Source organism: Trachinotus anak, unplaced genomic scaffold (assembly GCF_046630095.1).
Source record: "Trachinotus anak isolate AG129_WGS33_773 ecotype Australia unplaced genomic scaffold, CSIRO_AGI_Tana_v1 ptg000018l, whole genome shotgun sequence".
NCBI lineage: Eukaryota > Metazoa > Chordata > Actinopteri > Carangiformes > Carangidae > Trachinotus > Trachinotus anak.
The window spans coordinates 4,139,951-4,163,031 of record NW_027273869.1 but is presented as its reverse complement, the minus strand read 5'-3'; the positions used below and the strand labels follow the sequence as shown (position 1 = coordinate 4,163,031).

General features: G+C 42.7%; 1 protein-coding gene across 12 annotated transcripts in view; it reads right to left on the bottom strand.

The window, feature by feature from the left end:
• nav3 (neuron navigator 3) overlaps positions 1-23,081 on the bottom strand; it is a 456,492-nt gene that overhangs the window by 48,162 nt on the left and 385,249 nt on the right. For 10 of the 12 annotated variants that reach the window (XM_071502610.1, XM_071502611.1, XM_071502609.1 and 7 more), the window contains 2 exons: positions 17,008-17,421; positions 14,727-14,846 (listed from right to left, as the gene is read on the bottom strand). In XM_071502610.1, coding sequence (XP_071358711.1) covers positions 14,727-14,846; positions 17,008-17,421 — 534 coding nt within the window. The remainder of the gene's footprint in view (positions 1-14,726; positions 14,847-17,007; positions 17,422-23,081) is intronic. The other 2 variants (XM_071502608.1, XM_071502613.1) reach the window with 2 other exon arrangements.

Here is a 23,081-nt window from a genome sequence, read left to right as displayed (position 1 = left end):
ACATCTCCTACGGGGGGGGGGGGGGGGGGGGGGGGGGGGGGGGGGGTTGAAGTTTGGGGGCGGGGCACATCTTCAAAAATGGCACAGGCGAACTCAATAACCCTACAGAGGGGGCGGGTGAGTCGGACTTTTGTGTCATAACTTCTTAAATTAACAATGAGCAACAATGTACAGAGCAGAATGCCTGAGAGGAGACGGCTGTGGGGGATATTGGCTCCTCTCCCATGTTTCATAAGGGAAACTGTGAAATGGGCAGATGGTGAGAAACAAGGCAAAGTCTCCCCATCAAAAACACACTGTATATTCCTGTGATGGTTCTGTTCATTATGAAAAATACAGCTCTGATGCTTCAGACTGTGATGCCCTCCATAGTGCAACCTATTATCAGTCAGTATATAGCCGGAGTGATACTGACTTGTATTCTCACTAGTGCTATAAAAAGGTTTCCACCTGTTGGGGAAATCTCAGCATGCAAAGCCTATAAGAAAAACTCTTCTTCCTTGTCAGATGCTGCCGAGGTGCCATTAGCAAGGCACTTACAGCAGGAGTAGAGCTGCTCACAAGCCACAGGCAGCTACAGGTTTGAGAGATGTGACTTCACCACAGAAAAGAGTGACACAAATGAGGATGTCACGGCAACTGTTTTTATTTTATTGCGGATTCTATTGCAAATCCTTAAACTGCACCTGCTGCGTTGCAGCACAGCGCTGCTCCCGTGCTGCGAACGTACCGCTGAGGCGCCACTCAACCGTGCAAACATTATCTCATTCAATATTCAACACACTGGGTCTTGTTCTTTCAACGGCCCAGAGGAGAAAATGCTATTAGTAGCGTGAACAAAAAAATAACAGCGGTGATTACACTGACGAATGAGATGAAGAGACTGAAATGTTCTTGATGGTGAGTGGAGTGAGTGAACTGTGGATGTTGGATAGATGGGACAGTGCAAACACTTCCTCAGTGGACCCTCTTACGTAACACAAGAGGGGCAAAAACTATATGTGATGTCGTTTCAAGACATGAAGTGGAACCAGTTTGGATTCATGTCTCACATTTAATTGACATTATTTATGATCTTAACATTAATTGTAGAAACTTTCGTGTTTTATATTCAATTAAAGGGATAATCCACATAAAAAGTATCATAAAAGTCATTAAAGCCTGTACATTGACATGAAAACATTCAGGAGAGGTTCTCATCTGACAGCAGTGAAAAGTGAGTGAATTCCTTTTGTCCTCATCCTTTGATCGTCTACACTTCATTGTGTAAAAATAAACAACTCTTTCTCAGAGCTACAGCAGAATAAGGCTTTTCCTGCTGCTTGATTGACAGTAAATGGGAGCTCTGACTGTGTGCACTGTTTATATGAGCAAATAAGCTTTATTTATGACAGAGATATTACCTCTTAACTAAAGGATGCACCCAGGTCCAATTAAACTCGCCCACAACTTCAATAGTTATTGTGAGACTAAAAACCTTTTCTTTGCCTCTTTTCTGTTTGTTTGTAAGCAGGAAAGTAGAATATGTCTTTACCTGCTGTCATATTCTTGTTACATTTGCTTCAAGCACTGTAAGAAATCACTGACAGTCCACACAGCACTGCTCAGGAGACAACAACAAAGACGTCCTTTTCCAACCACCATGACAACTATCTGTCACACAAAACATTGAGATGCACTTAGTGTTTCTGTATTTCCTCTCTCCCACACATGTAGACACACATAAAGAACAGAGCCATGCAATGTAAATGGAAACTACTCATCCTCATTTGCCTATGGAGTACCATAATCCCTGTTAATGCCTCTGAGCTCTAGCAATTACAAAACAAGACCTCCTTGCAAATGACTTGACTCTTCTTCTCCTGCCTTTTTGCTGCTGCCAAAGTTGGTAATGGGCTCACTTTTTCTCTTTGACTCTGATATGGAGCACAAAGAAGCCGGCTATCAGAGCAAATCCCACAGTGTCACTCAACGCAAACACAACACAAATGCGCATCAATCTGCTACAGGTTCCAGAGAGAAGTTGTGCGTGTGGAGTAGTTTCCAGCTTTGCTGTCAACTCACCTCTAACGGGATGGACGCTGCCTGTTGTCTTGTCACAGGAGTGTCTTGCTTTGGTCTGAACCGCGCCTACTGCCACAGGAGGAGAGACCCCACCTGGCAGAGAAGCTGGAAGCTGTGAGACGAGCAGGAGTCCAGAGAGGAAATGGGAACAAGAGAGAAAGGAATAAAGGACTACCTCACTCTTCCACTTTCACCCCCTACTGCTGCTGCAAGCTCCCCCTCCCTCCTCTTCATCTGCTCTCCCCTCCTCACCACGAAGGGCCTGGGAGAGGCAATCAGACATGTCTTCAGCCGCGGGTTACTAAGGGGTTAATTAAAGGAGGATGACAATGCAGAATTGAGCCAAATCAAGGAGGAAGTGCTTTGCTGGATGAGAGCCGACTGTCCCTCGTCTTTGCCGAACGCCTCGGACTGGAAGTGATCTCATGCATAATACGTGAGGTGGCTCAGAAAAGTCTGTCCATACAGCGTCATGCAGGAGCATTATTCATGACTCTCCTCTCTCAACCGCTGAAGTGGCCTAATGGCAGGCAAGCAGTGCTGCAAGAAGAGGAGCATGATGAGCTGCCGGAGCTGGTTCATTCATCTTCACATTTAATTCTCAGCCACATGGAGCTGCTGATCTTCTTTTGTTGAAGTCTGGTGTCAGAGGAGAGTAAGTGTCACCTGGATCTCCACAAATCCTTATCAATCCTCCTCAGAAAAGATCACATATAGTATGAGCTTTATTCCTGCCTTTGGATTGTCTGTTCTCTGCTCATGATAACCACCCAAAGTTTTGTCTCTAATGCTGGAAATGTCTGTTTTTTTCTCAGGGAAGAGCTAAAATGAACTGGATACAGGCTGAATCACTCCTGAGCCGTGAGGCAGAGTGATAAATAGATGAAAAGTGTGACTTTATTCACATAATAATTTCTTGGATTATAGAAAAATCTTTTGTGTGATGACAAAAAAAAAAAAAAAGCTATCAAACATGTCACTGGGTGTTCAATCCAATTCAGCTCGGCACAACTCAATTAAAAGAAGGAACAGTGACCTTGGGAGGACGGGCGGGAAATGTGTCTGTTGCCAAGCAATGACAGGCAGCAGGACGTCAGCGCTGCCTGGCTGGGCCGGTAAAGACGTCCAGGCTTCCTGCTGCAATGCAGTCAAAGATGACAACAAAATCTTTAGCTGTTCAGAGGAGAGGGGTTTCCAGCAGGCTAATACATCCTGGCAGGGGTTTGTTCAAGTCTGTGGCACGCTGCTGACAAACGTGCAAACAAACAGCCCACATAAGTGCTCGCAAGCCACTGCCGACTCAACCGCCAACCTCCTCCTCCTCCTCCTCCTCTGGCCTGGTAGGAGATGAACTCATTAAACCATGTTTTCTAGCTCAAGACAAACAGATACAGTTCACCAGGGTTGGTAGGATTTCAAGACTGTTTTCCTCAAATACGATAAAGTCAAAATATCAAACCGCATTAACAGGAAATATATATAAGATGTATCAAGAAAATAATCATTAGATGCATCTTGAGTCAAAAGCATTAATTTAAGCATTAACAAATAATACAAGGTTTAAAAAATGGTTGAATTCAAAATGAGACAAATTCAAAATAAGACACTTTGGAAAAAGGGTTGGTTTGGGAGGGGCAACAGGAACCAGATGGTCACCAACTCTGGTGAGATTGGGGGTTGAAGGGGACGAGCGGGGCATCAGTGGATCACCTGGCCGTCTGCCTCTGCTTTCTGTGGCAGACGACTTGGCAGACTGTTCCACCACCAAACCTACCATCGTCTACTGTTCTGGCACAGGAAGTCCTTTATCTTTCTGGGATTATGGAATTACAACTTGATAGACAGAGGCAGCGCAGTGGCAGCTCTGCCAAGCCCTTCAGCTGAGGTTAGAATCCCACCACCAATGATCATGGCCTCTGTCCAGAACAGTGATCAGTGACTTGACAGGGTTGCCATAATTAACTGAATGTCTACCCTTCACTGAATGTCAAACTAAAGATTCAACCAGTATAATATTTTTTTATTTTGTTGTTCAACATCTGCAAGAAAAATTATCCACTAGACATGAATCCCACTGATATCTTGTTCAGGTCATTAGAGGTTTTTACTGATCAAAAAAGAGCAACACCAACAATAATAGGTCCCGTACAGCTTCATAAACATTGGACTGTTGTAATTACATCACAACGCCCGTCATTTAACAAGATTACATTTCTGTAATCCACAACAGAGTCAGTCTCCATGGTGGTAAAGTGAATTAGCAATAATAGGAGCTTTGTCGATTCTTATCTTCACAAACTCATTAGGCCTGTCAGATGATGAATGGAGTCATATCCTCGGGAATTTTCAACCAAATGAATTGATGCAGCTCTAGCAGAGGGCCTTTAGTCTTTTTATCCTCAAATCTATCCTGCATTAGCAGTGTATACAACCAACCCTGACTCGATCCATCAGCAGTGCCACAGACAAATCTTTCATGAATCCTATTATCTACTGCCACATTGGTGTACTGTAGCACAAAACTGTAGAGTCTCTGTGCCCAAGACTTTTAATACCTTCCCGAGTTTCATTTCACCACAACTCATTGCCCCCCCCCCCCCCTCCCCCCCCCCCCCCCCCCCCCCCGTAAACACTTGGCCATTTAACTAGACAAACTTATTCGATTAAAAGTTTTAAATCACCACGGCATTAAGACTCAAGATATATTGGAATCATTGCTTATAATGGAGGGAATCGCTCTCTATCTAACACAGCACTACATCACTGCACTGTTCAGATCGATGGATCACCTTCCTGCTCTCTTCTAATGTTTCATCACATTCATTCTAATGCAGTGTTGTGTTAACAGCTGGAACTACGCACAAATATTTAGCACTATTTGTTTCATATTTACTTATGGTCACACTTTGTTCATTACATGTGGAGCTTTAAGCCTTTTACAGGGGCACCCAACTACAGCCCTTATGCTCATGACACATAATGCCCTTAAGTCTCATGGCAAGTGTCACCTCAGCATGAGTCACCGACATCCCATCTCTGTCTCCCTTAAATCTGACCTGGACAATACACGTGGATTAATGTGGGGTAACATACATTCTTCATGTATGACCTGTTCAGGCATACATTATGCTCTAGGGAGGGATATACATATATATGTCTTATGTCACCTCTGAGTCACTTTAAGGTGAGTCACCATTGTGACATCACCGTTTCCCATAAATCAGAATCAGACCTGAGACCTGTGAATATGGGAAAATTTAAATATAAAGATGCCCTTTACATAGGCAGGGATAAGAAATATGGAGATAAAGGAGGGAATGAGGAGGTTCCTGAATGGGACGTTGCTGTTGATGTCCAAAATGTGTGTAACATTTCTATTTCTATCATAGAGGAACCAGCCCCTGAAAGCTTTCTTAATAATTTAACTTTTCCTCTGTTCTGTAAGAATGTAGAAATTCTTTTCCTCTGAGGGGTCATCTGAGTTTTTTGGGGGGAGAGCAGGAGAGGGTCTTTAATTTTTTCCACGATATTTGATGGTTCCCTTTGTTTGTCCAATTTATCATGATGTCATTGATTTAGTTAGAACAGAAGGTCAGAGTCGAAGCCATCTGCTTCCTGGCATATCAGGCCTCAGTATCATCTGATCCAGTTTATATTTATCATCTTATTAGGATATAAGAATAAACGTAGCAACATGACCTTTTCATTTTTATGCTTTGTCTCTTTCAGTTATAAACAGTGTACCAGCTAAATTCATTCAAAATGAAAGCAGGGGGCTCAGCCACCCTCCGCCACCTAAACCTTTCAGTACAGTGCCCCTGGCAGGTATGGAGGTGGAGCTGACCCATGTGGGCTGATGTAGAACTTGACCATATGGGACCTGTCATCAATCACAGAGACAGACAGAGAGGTCTGACCTCACTCAGCTTTATCCCCACCCAACCTGAAGAGGCCAAGTGAAGAGATCACATCTTGGACTGAGACCTCACTAGTGTGTGTCTGCCTCCATCTGTCTGTGTATGTGTGTGTGTATGTCTGTTCCCGTAGCCAGAAGATGAACCTTGCTGCACCTTGAACGTCTTTAATCAAATAGACACTCTTCTATATTTCATTATCTTGTCAGTTATTATTCAACAGTGGCTGATACTGATTCCTTATTCAAATTCACACAGTGATTCTTCAGTCTTTTTTCAAAATTCTCATATACACATTAACATTTATAATGAAGAATGTCAGTGTTTTGGGAAACACTCTAATTTACTTTTCTTGCTGAGAGTTTGATGAGAAGATCAACACCACTTCACTGTCTGTTAAACATGGTGCCAGAGTCATCAGCCTGTGAGCTCAGCTCAACATAAAACCTGGAAACAGCTGGAAACAGCTAGAAAAACTGAACACGATATATCATTGTTTATGTCTATAACAGTGAGCTTTACAGGTGCTGTTGGCAGATTTTTACTTCAGGAACTCATTATGGTAACTGTACCTTCATATTCAGTGGACCTTTTAGAAAGGAATAGTCGACACAACTTCCAACATCATCCACAAAGAAATCACTGTACTCCCAGAAATGTGTTTTCTTGGCTTCAGTCCTTGTTCCTAAGAACTCATGGAAGTAAATAGGTTAATTTCTGCCTGTTACAAGCAAAACGTCCTATTTCCAGACATTAGAAAAGTGTTTGTGGTCCATTTTTGAACCTTTGGATTAATGAACTTTCTTCTTGCATAGGAACTGAAAATTTGTATTATCACATATCACATATTTTTTATAAAACATGTGATTCATTTGTCACATTTTTGGGATCAATAGCTGATAAACTAATTTCTTAAATTTGGTATTTACCAAGTGACACTATACCCCCGCTTTTTTTCTTTCTTTTGGTTTGTAGGTGTGCATGTAAATCGGTTCATGTGTGGGGGTTAGAAGGGAGGGAGGGAGGTTATTTCAGGGAGGACATGTGGCCAGACCACTCTGGAGGGGTGATGTGTGATGTTTAACGTCAATAAATATCAGTGATACAAAAGAAATAGAGCGTTTATGCACGTGACTTTCAAACCAGGACATGTCAAGGGAAAAATGAAACCTCACTACAGGACAGAAAGTTCACAACAATTCACAAATGAACTGTTAAATTGCTTTTAAAATGTGAAACTGGAAAATTCCCCTCAGTGCAGTGGATCGGGGAGTCGTTCTGTGGTACTTATTACTCACAGACGTTCATTTCTGTTGGATTGACTATAAAATATAATGAACAGGCAGCTATGGGCCACATAATTCTAAAATATGATCTCATTATTTGCAGTTTTTGTGATAATATCTCAAAAGTTAATGCAGCAATAATCTTATAGAAAGACAGTGATGACCAGGCTGTCCTTCACCTCTCAGTCATAACCCGCCCCTGACAGACAGAGCTGTGGTTCACAGTCAAAGGGCATATGGCCTGAAGCTCATCATGGAGAGAGCGGCTTCAGTCAGGAACCACAACAGAGTATAGTGACAGGAACAGAGACGAGTCAGACCGGATCCACGAGGTGAAACAGAAAGAAGAGAAGACCACTTGACGTATGTAATATACAGTATTTTAAGTTTTGGTTGAAAATTTACTCTGAAGTTTATATTACTTTTTGTGTCCACATAAAAAGCAGACTGATCCTGAGGTTGTGTGAAAATATGGACAAAAATGACACATTAGAGGATCAGGAGGCCGAAATATAACCAGAATCCGACCAGTCCTCCAACCTGAGCAACCATACAGGTCGTTCGTTCTCAACTCTCTGATCGACCCATCTGAGTGTGTCTCGAAATAGTGCCCCAACGGCGGCAGGTCACAGTTATAAACATGCCTACCTTTGTTGCCATGGTTACTATAATATCGGTCATGGCTTGGTTCGGTTTAGGAAAAGATCATGATTTGGGTTAAAACAAGTACTTCATCAAAATTAGACAGTATTTGTTGTCATGGTTACAATAATAACAACTTTGAATCCTAACTTTGTGGAACAGTCATGGATAATAGAAACAACACGGGAATTGAACACCGGTCTCCTGCATCATAGTCCTGTGTTTTGTTGACCCACCCATCCACCCCAACCTCCTGACATGGACTTTGTCGCTCTATAAACTATGTCACTGCACTTTTCCCTTTGCTCCTGTCATAGTTACGATGACCACTAGATGTCGCCTAGCAACAAAACCTAACCGTGGGTCATAATAACCTGCTGCACAGATGACCTGTGGGCTCGTTTTTTACAGGACAGTCCTCAGAGGTGTGACAAGGTTTGTTGGATCCAAACCTTACACTCAGAAAAATTGAAGTAGGGCAGGATGTCTTTTTATTTCATCACTGCCCGTTCTGCAACTACTTGACTTCACTTATTAATTCAGTGAGTACAGTAATTAATGAGGATACCAAGCTTCCCCTGGAGGAACGTGTGGGAGATATTCAGATGAATTATAAATAGAGAAAGCAGCATCCAGAGTGGAAGACACAGCTGAGTCAATGCCAGACAATGAGAAAAGAAGAGGAAAACTCAGCGTCCAAAAAGTGGAAACTTTCCTTTGAGCTGCTCTGAATGAGTAGATGGCTCATTAGTGTGTGTTTGTGTGGGCTGCAATTTGGGAGGAAGTATGTGCACGCAAGCACCTGCACAACGAGGGACACACGTTTGCATGAACACAAACACAAGAAGCAGACACAGCTGGGTGCTCAAATCTGCAATAAAACTTCTTCCAATTACCATCAGAGTCAACTAAGTTTAGTCTGTGTGTCTGTGTGCTCTTCGTTAAGGTGGAAAGACAGAAAAGAGATGAATGTCTGAGAAACAGAAAGAGACTGACAAGTGCCAGAAAACTTCAGAAAGCTAGAAAGCAGAAACGGTGAAGCGCTGCAGTTTCAGGTGCAACACGAGAGAGGATGATTTCTTCCTGAGTGGCGCCCCTGGCAGAGACGAGCTACACAGAAACTTATATAACGACTGGCTTTGTCATTGATGGTTAAAAACCGTCTCCTCCAAATCTCCTTGCTGCTTAGGGCAGCAATGACGAGTCGAGCGGCTTCACCACAACTGTCACTGCTCTGCAGAGTGACAGCTGGGATCCCGCTGCTCAGGAACACACACACACACACACACACACACACACACACACACACACACACACACACACACACACATACATTCATGCACAAATTTGCACGCACACACACACACACAGTCTTAAAATGCAGTCCGGGACAAGTGCACAACCAAACTCTCTGTTTGTCAAGCATGGACAACACAACCACAACACAACACACACTCAAATGCAAACTTGTCTCCAATTCCCCAACGCTTCAAACAACCAAAAAATGCAGAGCCAGCTGCCACAGTCCAGCCTTCAAACAGGAGGGTGAGAGAGAGAGATGGTGCTACACACACACACACACACACACACACACACCACCAGGATGCTAAAAGCGAGGCCATGTTACTTATTCATGTCTCTGCTGAGAACGGGGAGCCTGTGTCAAAACATTCTCCTTGGGCGTCTTTTCTTGACAGTAAAGCCACGAGCATGCACTCATCTATGTTGCATGACAGGAGGGTATTTTTAGAGCCGGGCTTTTAGCCAAGGCTGAATTCTCCATTGTTTTGAGACAGACTGATTAGAAGACGGATCCGAGCCTTTGTTGTTCAGCTGCTTTGGGGCAGATGGTCAGTTTCAGGAAATTCTGTTCCGAGCACAATGAAAAAAAAAAAACCCTCCAAAAGTAACTGTATATTTGACACTGAGCTTCTTTCTGTCTCACTCAGTTTTCTGAACACTGGTGGTAAAAGCAGAGGCTCTGGTTTAACAGGGATGATGAAGGGGCTCAAATCTAAATCTTGACTTCTCAGTTTTGTTCCTCTTCCTTTCCAAGCAAACCACCTCCAGACACATAACGCATCACTTCCTGTACAGCAGAGCGAACAGGGACACCTGCAGAGCCGATCTGATCATGACACAGAGATGAGCACGCAGCATCTAACACCACCTATAGTCGCATCTCATGTCAGGTTTACTGCAGCGTAAGAGCACGCTGTTCTCGCCCCAGATGGTCTCAGTCACCTGCTGGACATGAGTCTCCATCTGATGAGTCATTAAGATGAATTTCCTCGGGGGCCCGGGTTGGCTGGGGATAAAGCTGCTGTGGGTGGCAGCCAGGGGAGTCGTTATGGACGGAGAAAAAGCGTGAAGCATAACGAGCCTCGTGGGAGCTCAGTTTATGTACACAGACCGACTCCTGCTTTCTGCCTCGCAGGAACTCTCTCTGCTTCTGCCAGCGAGCCGGGAGAGCTGGGAGCGAGCAAAGTCTGCTTGTGCGAGTGTGCGTTTGTGTTTGATTTAGGTGTGTGTGTGTGGCTGCGTGTCCGTATATTCCCAATTACTCTTTGGGATTTCTCAATGAGAAGAAACACAAAAGAAGGGAAGAGAAGAGGAGGGAAACATTTTAATGCTCAGTATTTCTTTGTCCCAACTACACTTCATATCCAGCTATCACCCAAAAACATCAGCTGAAATCACTGTCTCTTCTCTCACACTTTCTCTCTGAAAATATACTGCAGCTAAGGCCAGAGGAAAAACGCACAAATAAGAATAAAATAATTTTTTTTTTTTAAAGCTGTGACCACAACAATTATGAAGAGGCTGTTATATACTGTGCATTTACAGTAATAGCCATTACAAATGTTTTCACAGTTGCTGCATTGAATACATTTCTGTAAGTGTAACACAAAACCTTACCTTCCACATCTACAGGGATAACCTTTTGTTTCAATCAGAAGAAAGGATCAGAGCCTCTCCTCTGATTGGCTGACGGACCTGTTGTTACTAGAGCTCCAGAGAGAAGCCTGAGAGAGGAGATGTAAAACTACACTGAGATGATTGTTGGCTCTTAAAACCACAAATATATCTTCTGATGGAGATCAACACTTCAGATAAAACACTGGAAAAGTGTAAAATATGGACCTTTAAGGAAAAAAGTGACTGGACTGGACAGGACTTTAATGTTAGGCCAGACTTATTTTTGCTCTTATATTGGTATAATACAACCCACTTATTTTAGCCTAAAACTGCTTGCCAGTGTTGACAAATAAGAGCAAAACATGGCTCATAATTTGTGGGTTGCTGACAATGTTGTGGAGCGAGAAATGGGTTTTTGGAAATATTGAGAAGCCACAGCTTCTCAGCTCTGTTGCCGGTCTGTCCTGCACAGAGATTTTATGCTATTGGAGGTTTTTTGTAATGTTACACTCGCTGGATTTTTTACAGTAAAATGACATTGTGGCTGTTGAGTTCTTCCAGGGGGCAAACATCTTCTGCTGGAGAGAAGAAAGCTGAATGGTTTGACGTGGTTGTTCGGTCAGCCGTATTTTTTCAGATAGGACGTCCTATTAGTTTGACCTAAGCCACAGCCAAAGCTTATCTTTGTGAAAACCGCCCCAGAGTACAATGTGGTCACAAGGCAGTCAGGATGTGTCGTTTTCCTTGATTAGAAAATCTCTGATAATCCACAACCACGTGCAACAAATTCACTGTCTGGTTGAAGATATTCTAGGAAATTTACATTTAAATGAAACATAGGCGATGAGGCAATAATCAGCTACTTACTGCAGCGGCGCCTGTATCTTCCAGTGGGTGAAAAGGAAGCCAAACATTCTCTCATGGATAAGGGAACAAAAATAAAGCAGACGTGCATGAAAAAATAAGAGTACAGCACCTGGCAGCTACAGAGGCAGTTGAAAAACGTGTTGAACAGCTAAATATGAGAAATTTGGGGGGGGGGGTATCAGGGAAAGAGAAACAAGACAATTTCGATCTGACTCACTTAGAGGCTCAGAATAAATGCTTTGCTTGCATTTATCATTGCTTGAGGTTGTTCAAAGTCAGTTTGAACTTGGGTCTTATCCACTGCTCGCTTCACTCAAAGTCAGGGGGGCTGTGTGGAAAGGAGGACGAATGCTTTGGGATGAAGAGGGAATGGATCATGGAGGCCAGATCCCGTTCTACAGATGGAGCTAAAGCCGGGGCTGAGGTGTGAAGCCCAGCGAGCAATCGCTTCGGAAATGAATTTTCCCTCCTGAGCTTTGTTGTGTGTCAGCGGGAAGTGACAGCTCAGCTTCTGACAATCACACGTGTCAGAGGGAGGCAGGGGGAAGCGTGTGTGTGTGTGTGTGTGTGTGTGCGTGTGTACAGTCAGTGTGTACAGTGTACAGTTTTGTAAGGGAAAAGAGAGGACGGAAAGAAGGAAGGAAAACACGGTTCCAGAGTTGAAATTCTGATCCTACTGGGAGTCTGTTGCCTGCAGGCATCTTAAAGGGAAGCATGCATCAATATTTCCTCATCGCCCCTGAGGCCCAGAGCGCTAACACAGACTTTAGCTGAGGAAAGCTGCAGTTTTTTGGATTTATGTCAAGGCAAGGTGAGAGAGACTTTAGGCAAAAATATTAAAATACTGAGATAAAACACATGCAGGGTGAAGCTGAGACTTGGCAAATGGGAGTGACAGTTCACAGGGTTCATATTTATTCTTATCCGATCTTTCCCTCTGTCTGAGTGTCAGAGGCTGACAGGCAGATCAGTTTGAGAGTGACGGGTGGAGGGGGATGGGCAGGTTAATCGCCTATTCTGAACCTCCGGTAAGGTCTAGCCTGTTTTGACGCTCGACCGATCACAGAGATGATCGGACTCGCCCCCTGGCTGACCGGCTTCACTGTTGTGTCACACGTGCCTGTGAGACCGAGCACGCAACCCAGAAGCAGCAGGATCGTCTGAGCTGTGAAGCAACTGCATTATGTGGACGGGGAACAAAAACGAAGACACAGACACAGCAGGAGGCAAGTCATACTTCACTGTGTCTTAATTTGCCTGATGTAACCAAATGCACAAGTCACAGGCAACCACTTAATCTTAATATCCACCCAAAAAAATGTGGCTTTCTCATCATGTTTTAGAGGTACTAGAAGTTTGATGCACGCTGTCAGCTTGTCTTTATCACAACTTAATTTAAAGCACTGTAACAAAAGCCAACTAACTCTCAAGAGCCATATCTGACTGCTCTTTTTCTCCAGGCCTCCCACTCCTCTAAACACTGCCACTCATTAAAATCTTGGCAGAAGTTAAAGTTGCGACACTGGGAAATGTCAGTGCATCAGTCGATTCCCAGCAGCCTCTCTGAGGCCCGTCGTCACAATCTTAGCTTGACAGCTTCAAATCGATAGCACGTCTTTCCTTTTCACCTCATTTAGTCTCGGATGTCCCTGCAGAAGGAGGAGGGGGGTGGCGGGGGGTGCCCTGACTATCACCTCTGAAGGACATGAACTTATTCACGACTTTCCACATGAGGCTTCTTGTTTTTGTTTTCAATATTCTCTTACTGCGTAAATCTCTGATGATCTGTGATCTGTGCAGAGCAGAGACTGTATGTTTGCTCCACATCACCTGTCACAGACTGAAAGCTTTACCCCCCCATATCTCTCATACCTTTACTAACCCTGCATCTTCAATAATACAGGTCTATTTCTTCCCCTAACACTACATGAATAGAGGTTGACTTTAACTTAAATGTAGGAGTTGTAGTGTGGTTTGCAGAGGTCCACATGTGTGGTGTGAGCTCGATGACACTCTTTTTTCTTAAAAAGAACTTAAAGCAGCAGTTGCTGCTAAAATATGTCTAAAACATGTTCAGTACCCTGAATTACTGGGGACTTCAGAACAGTGCTATTATTTCCATTTACCATTGGTGTATCACATTTTCATCCACTGCTATTATCATGTTTTGTTTGCCTTTGTTTGTATTCTATTGTGTGAAATAAATGAAATGATGACTTTATGGTTGGTTTCAGGAGCTTCTTTTATTCAGAGTATGATATAGATCCTTATACTGTAAAATGCTCTATGTGTAGTGTAGGAAGAAAGTTATCACACTGGTATATATCTGAAAGTGCATATTAACGATGTAAACTAAACAAAACCAGACAACATTAATGTAGTTCATTCCAAAAAACAACATGTTTAGATCCAAATAACTATTTTGCTCTATGAGAGTAACTAATGTACCAGTTTGCTCTGATTACTTCTGCCTGTTTGCATGCTAAGTTGCTACCCAGGTAGCTGTCACAAAGGTGAATGCTTTAGCGAGCATTATGTCGACTCAGTTCAATTGGCTCTAACAGGATGTGCCTGCACTTTCTGCTTGGGAAGGCTGATAGGTTTTCAGCCTTCCTGCCATTCTCACCGCGGCGTACCGCTTTTCTCACGCACACGCATCACTGGCCGCAAAGCACAGTCTGGTGGATTTGCCCTTGCAAACATCCACTTGGCTGCAGCTGAAAGTGATTGGCAACCAGCAGAGTTACTGAAGCTTGTGCCGCTGAACCCGTCCCAACGAGCACTGATGCTCCTCCAACGAGGGAGGAGCATCAGCTTCAAGTGAAAACTGAGACGTTAACTGTAGACAATGTATGTAAATTTAAATATCTAACAATGTGCTTTTATCCCTACAGTGTGTCCTTGGATAAATATACAAACTGAGAAAACCTTAACTTAACCTGGGTGCGGTCCACACACAAAAACACACACAAACATGCCAAACACACATCAGCAGAAGCAGCAGCACTGCATGATTGACAGGCTCCCTCCTTACCTGTCTATGTCGCCCTGCATCTCTTTGCTCCCTCTCTGGGATATTTCTCGTGAAGACGCCACGTCTGCAGCTCGGCCTGAGTTCCGTGCATACAGATGGAGGCCACCGTCTGTAAGGTATCTGTGAGAGGAAAATTAATTAGAGGAGGCAGACGTCTGACCTTAGATTGGCACAAAGAAATTATTCAACATTTAATTTTTTAAAATAATGAAAGCAAAAGAGATTCAACTAAACTAGAGAGAAGACAGAAGCTTGTTTACTGATGATTAATGAACAGATATATGTGCATTTTTGTAAACTCACAAAAAAAGGTGTATACAGTATTTGAGTTTGTGCATGTGTGGATGTGTATGTGGCAGTGACTAACTGCTGGGATTGTAGGCTGCAGCCAGATAGCTATCAGACACGGCTGATAGGACACAGGAATCATTAGTGTTGAGCTAATTAAGCTAATAATTCAGCTAATCATCTTCCCTTCCCGATGTGTTGTTACAATTTTTGTTCTGACCCGTCTTTAATCCTACAGATGCTTTACTCCATCACTCCTTGCTTAAGTGCCTCTCGCTATACTCCCTGCCCCCCTAAAACTAAAAAGTTCATGGATGCCAAGTGGGAGTGTGTGTAAATTGAATGGATTGCTTTTTCAAAACCCCTTTCACTCACTCAAGGTATTTATTAGAGCTGAGTGAATGAAGGACAGAAGCCCACACACACGTCACAATGCTTTGTGAAGGAAACTGACTTATCTGTCTTCATTCAGGTAATCTGTCAGTGCCCTCAAGGTTCATGTAAATGCATTATTTGAAGCTTTCCTCTCAAAGCATGGTAAACCAATGATAGCCTTGGTGGATGTCAGCAGCCTATTTGTGTTGCTGCACAGAGAAAAATTGACAAGGCCTTGGCAACTGTATGAATCCTCAGCTAACCATGAACAGAAATGTGTCACTTGATGCTACAAAAAACAACAAATGGCCTTTAAATGATGTAGAAGGCCAGCCTGTATATGAAAGCTGATGTCCGATGCTTTAGACATCAAAGCAAAGTTATGGGATAAATAAACACCAACATAGTCGCCTTAAAAATGTTGTGAGTTGTAAAATGTACTTGCATGTCATGTAAGTATTGTGTTCAGTGCATAAAAAGGCAAAGAAAGGTTTACATGTAGGAGACACAACTTATTGCCAAACCTTGCTAAAGTTTCAGCGCTATTATTAGCTAATGCTAATGCTAGTCTTAATCAAGTTTTACACAGCGTGCAAAACAAAGACAGAATACAGTCTAATGCATAACAGAGTTCATCACCAGTTCACAGAGTTCACAGCTTTACACATAGACCTTCAGCTGGTGACTCAAGTATCAACAAAACACCCAAACATCCAATATTCATATCAACCTGCAATCACTCAAGCCGATTCTTCTCATTTAAAGCAATAGGTCACCAGAATACACTTAGATGAGAAGATCAGAACCACTCTAATGTCTGTAACCAGTAGTCACTTAGCTTAGCTTAGCATAAAGGTGGGAAACAGGGGAAACAGTTCACCTGGCTCTGTCCAAAGGTAAAAAAAATCCACCTACCAGCTCATCGAGTAACAAATTAGATCTCATTTGTTCAATCTGTATAATAACTAAAAAATAAAAAGTATAAAAAAAACCCACAAAAATGTTGTTTGATAAGGGTTATGTGTTTCATGACTTCCTAAAGTCATCCACATGAGGTTGCCTGGAAAACCATATTCAGGATTCCAGACTGCTCGACTGTACCTTTAGACAGAGCAATGCTGTTTCCTCCTATTTTCCATTCTTTATGAGCTAGGCTAAGCTAACCAGCTGCATGGCTTTGACATGAGAGTGGTAGCTTTAAATCTTACTGTAGGCAAAGTAGCAATTTTCCAAAATGCTGAACGATTGTTTTAAGGTCTATGGTCTAGTTTCAAAGCCGGGGAGAAACTGTACATATCTGTCTGATGAGGCAGGTGCATAGGAGCAGGAAGAGTGGATCCAAAGTGGCATTCAAAAAATCACACACACCGTTCCATTTGCAAACAAACAAACAATTTGGTACTCGACATTCATCAGGCAAAAATTAGATTTTTCTTTGTTTTGCAAGGTTTATAGTCGCCAATGAAGAATGTTTTAATGCTTGATTTGCTGTTAAAAGTGAAGTTTTATATGTGAATACACCTGTAACTTGTCCAATCGGAGTGTTACTGACAGCGTCATTAAAGCAGCTACTTGGAATGAGTCAGTGTGTCAGAGGAAGCTAACATGCTCATCCTACCCGCTGGTGATCTCATCCATCCGGCCGTTCTTCCCTAGGATGTCCCCATCACTCATGTACCCTGCCACCTCCATCTGCTTCCCTCCTTCCAGCCCTCCTCCTCCTCCTCCCTTCTCCCCCTGCTCCGCCCCCCTCGCCCCTGCCGCTGCTGCTCGCCTCAGGGGGGCACTGTACACAAACCTGGTGGGGTCCGAGTGCCCACTGTAGCGCCCTGTGGTTGTGCTGGCGCTTGTCGAGCTCGCCCTGGGCGCAGCATAGCCACTGGGCATTGAGGGGGCGTCGCCTGCCTGGAGACGTGGGGTTTGTGTTGGGCCCAGTCGCCAGGCCATGGGGGAGGAGCGTGCGGCGAGGGCTGGGAGACTCCGCCCATTGACCTCAGTGGTTACCGTGGTGTCGAAGGTTGTTTCTAGTGTACTGTGGAGTCATGGACAAAGAACAACAGAATAAGGGAATTAATTCTGACCATTAAAGGATCATTAGTAAATAGCCTCAAATAGACCAAATGCACAAATCTGAGACTCTGAAGCATCAGATCAGGTGCACTCCTGCGCGAAGATCAAATCATCTAGGTGAAAAGATCAGTCACATCTTCAGAGGAGAGCTGCCTACATCAGTCGAGTGCCACTCAAATCACATGATGGCTCCTCTAACTTTACTTTATGCGTGTGTGAGTCAGTGTGTGAGTCAGTGTGTGTGTGTGTGCGCGTGTGTGTGTGACCTTCCTAAAGTGCTGTTTTTTCCAGTGTGTTGACTTGAAGGGGGAGAAGAGAAGAAAGTGAAGGCTCCCATGAGGAGCTATGTCAGACCATCACGGTACATCACATAGAGACAGAGGGGGAGAGGAGACAGCTATGTTTCCATACAACTATCAAGTGAATTACACGCAAACTTTTAAATATCAAATAATAAAATCTGAATGAGATGCATTTGCATCAGCAAGGTTGAAGCACACAAATAAACCTCCTGTTTATTTGGCATGTATTATTCTTTACATTATTACAGTATATAAGAATAAAAAGTGTAAAAGTATAAGATAAGATAGGATAAGATAAGATAATACTTTATTAATCCCAAAGGGAAACTAGTGTTCCAGCAGCTTACAATTAAGATAAACAGATGCCAATAGAAGTAGGAAAAAAAAATATATATATATTACAATAATAATAAAATAAATAGAGATAAAATGGAAATGTATTTGCAATGGGAAGAAAAACAGAGAAGGTATATGCTGTGTGTGATTTCTCAGGAAATGTTTAACAAAGCCTCCATCATGACTTGTCTGACATTACTAACATATGTAGCTTTGTTAAAAAGCTTTGACGCTTCACAGAGATACCGGATGAAAAATCTTTATTGAATTGTGTGAATTGATAGATGAAAATACATCTAGAGAGAGAGAGAGGTCTTGAGGGATAGAGGGAGGAAAAAAGAGGCAGTGTGAGAATGAGTAAAATGTTTGAAAAGACGAGGAATGAAAGCTGATGGAGGGAGACATTGGAGACTGAATCGCTATCCTGACAATCCTCCATTAGCCCTGCAACAGCCAGTGCAGTCATTTTTTTCCCTCTAATGCTGGAGAAGAATCTGAAAATGTCAACTGCAACACAGAGCTTTCATCTTTTAAAGAAATCTCTTGACAGATTTTTTTTCTCTCAAGAACAGGAAGCAAAACCCAAATTATGGGATCAAATCTCATCAAAGTGCTGCAGGTGAGTCAGTGACAACATCTGTGGAAAAAAAAAAAAACACATGACCACTCACACATCCAGCCTTTCTACCAGATGTATCTGGACACAGAGAGCTCAGCCTAGCAGCAGTGGTACCCAGCTTGAGCTCTCTCTGCTGGGAAGAAGAGGGCACTGCATTCACATGATGAGAGACAGACCCAGCCTGATATGCAACCAGACAGCTGCTCTGGCTTTTGTCCATCAGTATAAGCTTCTAATGTGTTTTCTAGTCACAAATATCTCTGTGTAAACAAAATAATGGTGTGTTGCATAATATATATTGTGTATAACCATGGAAACGGGACACGTATAGCAAAAGTGTCAATAGGATTACAGCTTCAGATGTGCCTGATGGTAGAGATGCTAACACTAACATGAATTCCCTGTGATTTCACAATATAAGAATATGATGTGTGCTGTGAATTAATTTGAATCTGAATACACTCATTAGCTGCCAGTACCCACTTTTAAATGATGTGCAGATGCAGCCAATACATGTTTGCTGCACAACTGCTGTAGTGTTGTTCTACCTTTGAAGAATTCTGTTAAATTTAATAAAAACAAAACTTTTAAAGGTCCCATTTTGTATAAAGGTAAATGTCCATGTGTCTTTTTGATTACTAAGCAGGTCTAGGTTCTATATTAATACTGTGAAAGTATCAGAGCCTCAGTCCACAGAGAAATGCACACAGCCTGTATTCAGAAACTGAGCCTTAAAACCAGCCATCAGGACTTCTGTAGCTTTGTGATGTCACAACAAAGCAGTCACCGCTCTTAGACATGGCCCAAGTGCCCCTTGTTTCTCTAAGTATTTACATGAAATCTGCTATGTTTAGTTAGATCACTCAGAAAACAGCCAGCCAATCAGAAGTGAGATTCAGATCCTCTCTTCTGATTGGCTCACCGACCTGTTGTTGCTAGAGCATTTGAGAGTAGCCTGAGAGAGGAGATGTAAAACTACACTGAGATGGTTTTTGGTTCTTAAAACCACAAATATAGTGTAAAAGTGTAAGTGTGTAAAAGTGTAAAATATGGGACCTTTAAGGGAAAAAAGTGACTGGAGCAGACGATGCAGGTGAAATTCAGGAGCTGGATATTTGGGATGAGTCACCTTCCTCCATTAGGTGACAAATGCAATGACATCTTAAAGCAGTGTCTCACAGATAGCAGTGGGAGAGGTGCGAGAACAGGCTTGCTTGTGTGTGCGTGTGTGTGTGTGTGTGTGAGAAAGGGCAGAACACTGCACCCCTGTAAGTGCCAACATGAGATGGGGTAGCAATGCCAGATATATTCACAACACATCTCGATCAACACCTCTTGAGATCAACACACACACACACAAGCCCAATGACACAGGCAAAGCCATGTTAGAGTGCAGAGGAGCCAAACGAAAAAAAAAAAACACAACTGCTTATCTGATGAGCGATCGCAGCCGAATATGGAAATGCAAAAATCAATTTGCTACAGTGTAGAAATCAAAATCATTTAACCATTCAGACACAATGTAGCTTGCTAAATCAGCTTATCTTTATCTCCAGGCAGCAGAGAATAAAAAAAGGAGAGAGACAGATAAACTGAGGGAGACTGTGTGTGTGTGTAGGTGTCCAGATAAATAAGCGTGGAAACCAAGAATATGGCTGAGCAGCAAGTAGAGGAAAGGTACTGAGATATTTCATACACCTACCACATAGGAACGGTTAAAAAGAAAAATACATACACTGTCGACATATTGTCAAATTAACCGTCCAATATAATTACCATAAATCATTGGCAGTCTCTGACTCTCAGAATGAAGACCACATTTCCCATAGACCTTGCTGGGTTTTGAGGAGTCCTGCTTCACTTGACTATCTGGTGTAAAGCAGAACTAAAACCAGAATAAATCCTAACAGGCGGAGACTGTGTTCTGTGTTTAGCCAAGAGCTCAGCAGGAGCAGGATCCCTGTTGACAGCAGGGAATTGCTTATTGCTGAGCAGTGCTCGATATAAATACACTGGAACTTTCTCTTGCAGCTGCTAATGAGGGCTGAGAGATTAACAGTTAAACGTGCACTTCGTCTTGTGGAGGTGTGGAAAGCTCCACTTCAGACACTCTCCACAGCTGTCAGGTACAGTATTGGCCACAGTTTTCACAATAAAAGCTCTTTTATGTCTTCGGAGCCATATTTTGATATTGATACTGTCAGTGACCATAGATCTGAGTCTCTAATGCAGCCCCGTGAAGTCAAAAAGTCGGAGGCGATCCTGAGTCAGTCAGAGGTGATAACAGGAGCTTTGGTTGCATGTCAGATGAAAACACTGTAAACCTCCAGTCTACTGCTGAACTATAATTATTTTGCTACAACAGGACATAAAAGATTCAAGTCTGTTCTCACTCTCATGTCTTGAGCAGATATTTGCTGTACACACTTACCGACTCTTCTTCAGACTAAACTACTGCTGCTCAAGTCACCATCAGCTGAACTCAAGCGCAGAAGTCACGAGACATCAGCTCTGTACCAAATCACTCCTTTGTTCACTTTTGCACTGCTGCCTATAATAAATAACACATACTCAATTACGGCTGAACAATATGCCAAAAAAAAAAATTGTGATTATATTGGTTGATGTTGTAGTTGCCATATGAGTTACAATTTCAGTTGGAATGATCTTTGTATTTTGTTTTCTCTGAAAAAATGTTGATGATATGATTTTTGTTGGGGCTTGTACCAAATAGGCATGTTCCCTTACGTCTGGAGAATATGATTTGTAGGCGGGGGCATCTCCACACTACGCAATCATCATAATCAAGCACATCACCACAATGCTTCATTTAAAGTCTGTTGTGTGCGACATTCTCTCTACACATTTTACTGTCATCTAAAAATTGCAGGTCCTGTGATTTTGATAATATTTCATTTAATTCTTCAGCCCTACACTCAATAGTTTGCTCTACAGGAAGCAGTACGTTGATATTTCAGGCTCGTATGAATCATGTCATTACTTACAGGAACAGTATTGCATTCATTTTGACATTTATAAAATGTTGGGTTTGTAAGAAAAAATAAACTATATACTGCACTGTATTAACTGTCCTTCATGACAGAGTGGCTTTGACTAACTTGTGTTAGTTTATACATCATCATCATTATCATAAACCTTGAACTTAGAACGGCATCTTTGAAAGTAGTAAGTATTCACATTTTATTTAATGTGAACCTATTTAGAAATATTTGGCACAATGTCAGTTTATCTGTAGTTTATCATTTTGTTATTGAGAAACTGAACCTATTCGACTATCAGTGAGTTAGCAACTGTAGCTAACAGTCTGGTTTTCTCACCTGGATGTATGGACAAAACTGACTGAATGCATTGACAGAGGTGGATGTATGTTATCATGTGAGGTATTTAGAGGTTGTTTAAAAGTCGTCCCTGGTTATTTCACTACATGAATGTTTTCCAGCCAGCGTAGCATTTACATCCACTTTCACTTTGTAACTCAGCAAACAAACACATGGTGGATTACACAGTCACTGCTCTCTGGCTTTTGAGGATAAAAACGCTGGCATGTGACTGAACATGTCCATGAAGAGCCGCTTCCTCCTTCTGTGTGCATGTATCTCTGTGTGTGTGATGCTGTGTAGATATTCTGCATATACACTTGTGTATGTGCAGCAGCATTGAGATTGACATTGATGCTGGCAGATGTTAAACCCTGGTGGTTTGAGAGCAATTCAGAGAAATTGCTCACTGCTATCACAGCACTGATCTTCAATCTGGACCCTGAGAGGAGCCCCCGCCGCCATAACCCCCCCCCCCCAAAAAAAAAACCACAAGCATGTCTCACACACAAGAAGAGCCCAGTCACTTTCCATCTTCCATCATGCACTGAAAACTCATCTTGTCAAGAAGTGCCTCACATTACCTTCCTCCAGCTGAATCATGTCACTCCTCCACCCGCTCTGACTGCTCTCACATTGTCAGGGATTGAAAAGTGTCTCCGGCTCTGACCCATCATTACTGTTAAGAACTGGACCTTTTGGTTCTGTAGGATTTTTACTGTACTGCTGCAATCATTGTAAATCACTTGGTGTTGAAGTGTCAGCTACATTTATGACAGAAAAAAAAAAGAAAAGAGAGAACTTGCCTGCCTCAGAATGCTGCTCATGCACTCCAACAGGACCAACGGCTATCTCCTCAATTCCAAAGCAATGAATAATTTAGCCGCCCCTGTTCTCTCTGTGCTCCAAATGTAAACACAAAATAAACAAATCCAACCGGGTGGAGCTATTGTGTTCAAAATGTCATCTGGCGGTTGCTGAATCCCCATGGGACCAGGCAGAGATCCCCCAGGCCTCAGCAGCCAGG